This window comes from Piliocolobus tephrosceles, chromosome 15, assembly GCF_002776525.5.
Source record: "Piliocolobus tephrosceles isolate RC106 chromosome 15, ASM277652v3, whole genome shotgun sequence".
NCBI classification, from domain to species: Eukaryota; Metazoa; Chordata; class Mammalia; order Primates; family Cercopithecidae; genus Piliocolobus; species Piliocolobus tephrosceles.
Genome location: NC_045448.1, coordinates 48,882,952 through 48,888,951, shown reverse-complemented (window position 1 = coordinate 48,888,951; position 6,000 = coordinate 48,882,952). Strand labels below are relative to the sequence as shown.

Here is a 6,000-nt window from a genome sequence, read left to right as displayed (position 1 = left end):
ATCTTTATGAGTCATGATTATACCCTATTTTTAAAATCATCTTTTATAACATTATCAACTATACTTTGATGATGTCATTTTTCCAGGATATGCCAAGAGGTCATGGTCACTGACTCCGTAAGATTGGAGTCTGACATATGCCTGACAGAGAGTCAATTGTTTAAGGTTATTGAAATTGATTTCAAACCTTAAGAAAAACAAAGAGCCCCAGGTCTTGCAAAAGAAGATATACATTCACAGCACAGTAAGAATCATTTGAAATACATTTTTAATTTTTGAAAAATCAATATTTAATCTACAAAATATTTTGTTACATGATTATTAAGGCTCAACCTGTTTTGTATTTGCATTGACAGAATATAAAACCATACTTTAAGTAAAACATTATAATAGTCATTGTTAAGAAAGGCCTTCTAACTGAATTTATAAGAAAAGGGGCTGTATCACAAGCATAGCTCTGGAATGAAGGGAACTAACATCCTAGAACTGTCTAATATATACATCAGGTTGTAAAATTCCAGCCTTTATGTGCTGGAAAGTATCTTTCTTACATATCTTTTTTTAATGGATGAACTCTTGTGATTCCCACAGAAAAAGGAAATGTCCTTAAATTTAGATCTGCACAAATGATCTACCCATGTTTACACTGTTAATGTGATCCTGTAACTGGAAAAGTGAGCAGACTAGTCACAAACTGGTCAGCTCGTTGGAAGTCTGCTCATTTGACTCCAAATGGTCAAACTCACAATGGAGTGATCTAAAGCAAAATAAATGCTAGAAAGGAATCTTTCCTCCCTCATTCCTTTCCTTCCCCGCTTCCCTCCCTTAAAAGCAAGGGTTTTTTGAAGATCACTGTTCCGGAAAGGGCAGTTCTACTTAATTTGAATCCTACCTGATTTTTCACCTAGAGTTCTGTAGTCACATCTGACCTCTTGCCAGTTCTGAGGTCAGAAGAATTGAATAAGCCTCCCCTCTCTACACAGAATGTTAATTTAACACTAAGTGATGAATATTTAAGGATCCTAATAGATGTGCAAATTAACAATTATGCCGTAACACCCCGCTGTTACGCTGTTAATGCTATCAGCCTCTGCATTGCCACAGACACTCCATTTGGGCGTTAGTCCAGCTTTTGCTATTATATTGTCAACACTGAATCTCGAGATGTCCTGAAGGCCCGGTGGCTTATGAGTGAATAACCCTGGCAGGGAGGGATACTAGTCGACCTGTGAAGCATGGGGGGCAATTAAGTGAACCCTCTGGTGAATATATTTTGAGGTGTAAATAGTCATTAAGTTCATCCTAATTAGACTGTGAGTTCTTTGTCACAGGATGCCATAAAACACACTCAGAAAGGAATGGCAGTAGTTAACCCAGCTAACTTCACTGGGACCATAGGTAGCATCAGTTTTGGCCTGCCTTCATATTTGTTCTGAGCAGACTGAAGTCACTCTAGAGTGCGCCCACACCAGATGATAAGAAAAGATGGTGGAATTTTTTTAAATGACATACACAGATTTGCCCTACTCTACATCAACAGTGAGCCTCAAGCATATGATATTATAAGCAAGGCATCAAATGTAGTTAAAAAGAGAAATAGCAGCCGGGCATGGTGGCTCATGCATGTAATCCCAGAACTTTGGGAGGTCGAGGCTGGTGGATTACCTGAGGTCAGGAGATCGAGACCAGCCTGGCCAACATGAGGAAACTCCATCTCTACTAAAAATACAAAAGAATTTTAGCCGGGCTTGGTGGCTTGCACCTGTAATCCCAGCTACTTGGGAGGCTGAGGCAGGAGAATCGCTTGAACCCAGGAGACGGAGGTTGCAGTGAGCCAAGATCATGCCACTGCACTCCAGCCTGGGCAACAGAATGAGACTCTGTTTCAAAAAAAGTAAAAAATAAAAACAGTAATAGCAATTCCTTTCAACCAACCATCACCTTTTGCATCCTTTGCCTTTACAGTAAAATAATGAAAAGCAATAAAATCTGCTGATTGATACAGACCATCATAAATGTTTGTCTTAATCTGTTTTTGAACAGATTGCAATGAATGTAATATAATATTAAATAAAACACATGAAATAAACTCTGTAGGCCAACACATAAATGTTGTTTGGAAAAACATTAAATCAGTTTTGACTCAAAACAAATCTAGCAAATAGAAAAAAATATCTCCTAATTATGTTTAAGCTTCAACATAAATTGAAGGTATATTAATACCACATGGGGGAGTCTGTTTTTCAGACTAAAAATATATCTGGAAAATAGATTCCATACATTTTAAAATTCTCACTTTTCACTGTAAATGCTAAAAGGAAATTATAAATGGAATTATAGCTGCTAATGCTATTGACTGTTCATTAGAAACCAAACCATTATAATCATTTACCTGACTCTGAAGAATAAAAATGTTGCCTCTTAGAAATCTGGGTAAAATACCAAGTATCTTTCACTTTGCTCACCTTAATGAAAAATACTCTAAAATAAGCAGAATTAGCATAAAATAGCATGATAGCAGAACTAGTATAAAATAATCATCATGTGATTTAGACTTCTACTCAAGAGAGGCTTCTGTTCATTACAAATAATACTTTATCAAAATATATCCTTAGAGTCTGTACTTTTGGAAAATAGTATTTATAAATTTTAAAAATTCATCTTTAATATATATAAATATTTTAACTAGTGTCTAATACTCGGATTCCATTTTGAAAGGAATCCTGCCAAGTGAAAGGAAATACGTCTTAGTGATTTATACTAAACTATGTAGGACAACAGAAATAGCTTCTTTGCAGCACACACCAGAATACAAACACATTTTGAAAATGACAATACAGTAGGAGAGAGACAGGTACCAAATATAGCCAATTATTACTCACCAATGTGGTAAGAGGACAGGAAAATAAGTAATTCAAAAGCACAGATACTTCCAAATCTACATTTTAGCCTGTGGTTTCAACATCATTCTACACCTAGCCACATTTCAGAGGCAAGCAAGAGGGAAAATTAAGTATTTTGGTGTATGTCTCCTTTGATTCCGTTACCCTCTAATACAGGCACTAACCAGCAAGAAGAGATGGGAAAAAATAAAGATGGCACCTCAGTAATCCAGGGAGCAAAACAATCAGCCACTGAGTAATCAAAACTCAAACTGGCTGCAGGGTCACACAACGAGTAACAGTGCCTTTGAGTTTCAATAGGAAGCAAAACATCACACAAATTATAGAAACATTTTAGATCGAACCCCTAGGACAAAAACATATGAAAAGCATAAAATACAGATTGTTCAGTTTTAGGTCTAAACTTCTGTAAACACAGCCATCAGACCTGTCTTAAAACCACTGTTCAGAAGTCATTTCCACTCTACAGTAGCAGGACTTGGTGTGTTTCGGTGAATTACATATTTGACAAGTGGGCTGTCATCATAAACTCTCACTACTCCTACTGAGTTATGCAGTCACCAATTTTATCTGGGTCTTCTCCATCGATTTTAATCCACTTCTTTTCTATTTCAACCTGTTATGCAAAAGCAAAACACAGGCAGCATTAACAAATGCAACGCAGCACTCACACCTCTTCAGTCTTATTTTATACATGCGGCACAGACTGCACAAACCTCACCCTTTGGACACAGACACAGCCCTCTACCCTCCTACAGCAGCTTCCAAGTGAGGCACTCTGCTCTTCTTTCGAACAACAGAGCCCCCCACAAATCCTCCCCGCCAGGGTCAAATCTTCAAGAGCACCAAAACTGTCTTCTAAGTCAAACGTAGTTTTTATAAAATGTGTACAGAATACATATGTTGAGAAAAACATTTACAGATCTGACTAGACATATGATCAATGATCCCTCCCCCTGAATACATGGCTGTATCGTATATCTAGCCATTGGCCCCCTTGAGATTTATAATGCACCCAAAATTATCTAACTGAAACAAACCAGCTTACAAACTATTAGGTTGGTGCAAAACTAATGGCAAAAACCGTGATTACTTTTGCAGCAAACTAATAGTAAACCAGCTGGGCCAAACCATCTGCTCTTCATCATTTTTGTCTCAGCTCAAATGTCACATCCTCCTGGAGGTCCTCCAGGACTACCCCAGATAAAGCCCTCCAGTCGTTCTCTATCCTGTTACCCTATTTTATTATCTTCTTAGAATTTGTCATTAGTTGAAGTCATATTATTTATTTATTTACTAACTGTTTTTCATTTACCCCCACTAGAAACTATGCTCCATGAGGACAGGGACTTTGTCTCTCTGTTCACACCACTGTGTCCCTGCACGTGGAGCGGTATCTGGCACTTTGAAACTGTAACAGAGAATTACTGAATGGAAGAAAATATTTTGAAACTGCCACCAGGTGCAGATCAACTAGTAAATGCCATTAAAGCTAGAGATACTTTGTAAAGTAATTTTTAATTGTCCACCAAAACTGCGTGAAGCTGGCACGTTTTGTGAATAGGAAAATAAATATAAACGTAGTCTCCATGCGAACTTAACCCACGTTTCAGTCACACATAATACTTATATACCTAGTGTTACAGGTCAGGTTCCCCAAGAAATAGACTCTGAGATGGAGATCCGTATGCAGAAGGTTTACTGGAGAGTGCTGTTGAGTTCAACATTCATGGAAACGTTGCAGGAAATGAAGCTAAATGGGCAGAGAGAGAAGCTGGGCTGCCATGTAGTCAGAATGAGGGCTTCTGCCCATGCCCTGGAGAGCTGAAGCTGGGCTGACCTACAGAGTTAGCCCAAGTTGATGCAAAGGGGTCTGCACACCCCTGCCTAGATTCCAGGGAGGAGGCATGACCTCGGGGAAGGCAGCTATCTTCAGCGGAGGCAATTCCCACCTGCTGGGGAAATATATCCTTCAGGTCACAGCACTACCTATCACTACTTTTATCAGCAGAAAAAGGTAACTGGACCCAAACATAGATTTCTAAACAGATAGTCCAAAAATAAAGAAAAATCCTGACTCACATTACTATAGTATAGGAAACCCAGTTGATATTAATGATGTCATCTATAATATCACTATTTTTAATAGAAATAAATGAGTAGGAAATCAGAATGGCATTAATCATTGCTGCAAGCCAAGCAACACATAGATTTTAAAATGCTATTCGAGGGGCACATGTTCTCAGGACCTCCTGAGAGCTGTGTCACAGGCAAAATTTAAATTTTTAAAAATAAAATAAATGATACTAGAAATTATAAAATGTTGCTCATGTGAAAGTCAGAAGGGAAACATAAATTCTAAACTGAACCACCTGTCTGTAATGAAATGTTTAATTTTTGTGACTTTTGAAATGTTTTCTAGTTAAAAAATACGTTTAGGCCAGGTGTGGTGGCTCACACCTATAATCCCAGCACTTTGGGAGGCCGAGGCAGGCAGATCATGAGGTCAGGAGTTTGAGACCAGCCTGGCCAACATGGTGAAACCCCATCTCTACTAAAAATACAAAAAATTAGCCAGGCGTGGTGGCAGGAGCCTGTAATCCTAGCCACTCGGGAAGCTGAGGTGGGAGAATTGTTTGAACCCAGGAGGCAGAGGTTGCAGTGAGCCAAGACCGTGCCACTGCACTCCAACCTGGGCAACAGAGCAAAACTCTGTCTCAAAAAAAAAAAAAAACAAAAACAAACAAACAAAAAAAAACTTCTAAACAAGACCAGCAAGATACATCACTATTTCAAGATACTGTGGGAAATATGTGGCAGAGGACATGCATATATGTACTAAACTTGAGGATAAGGAGGGAAAACAAGTTTAGAAACAGATGTAAGTGTATGTCCTCCTTTAGTTCATCTGCCTAAGAATGCAGAAGAACTGATGGCAAACATTTAAAACCACCATAGTACCAGGCTGGATATGGTGGCTCACACTTTTAATCCCAGCACTTTGGGAGGCTGAGGCAGGAGGATCACTTGAGACCAGGAATTTGAGACCAGCCTGACCAACAGAGTGAGATCCCATCTCTATTTAAAAATTTTACAT

General features: G+C 38.5%; 1 protein-coding gene across 4 annotated transcripts in view; it reads right to left on the bottom strand.

Moving 5' to 3' along the window:
* Positions 1 to 249: 249 nt before the first annotated feature.
* The window catches only part of STON1 (stonin 1), a 61,888-nt gene continuing 56,137 nt past the window's right edge, over positions 250 to 6,000 (bottom strand). For all 4 annotated transcript variants that reach the window (XM_023223820.3, XM_026456099.2, XM_023223817.2 and 1 more), the window contains exon 4: positions 250 to 3,519. In XM_023223820.3, the coding sequence (XP_023079588.1) occupies positions 3,445 to 3,519 (75 nt within the window). In that variant the 3' untranslated portion in view covers positions 250 to 3,444. The remainder of the gene's footprint in view (positions 3,520 to 6,000) is intronic.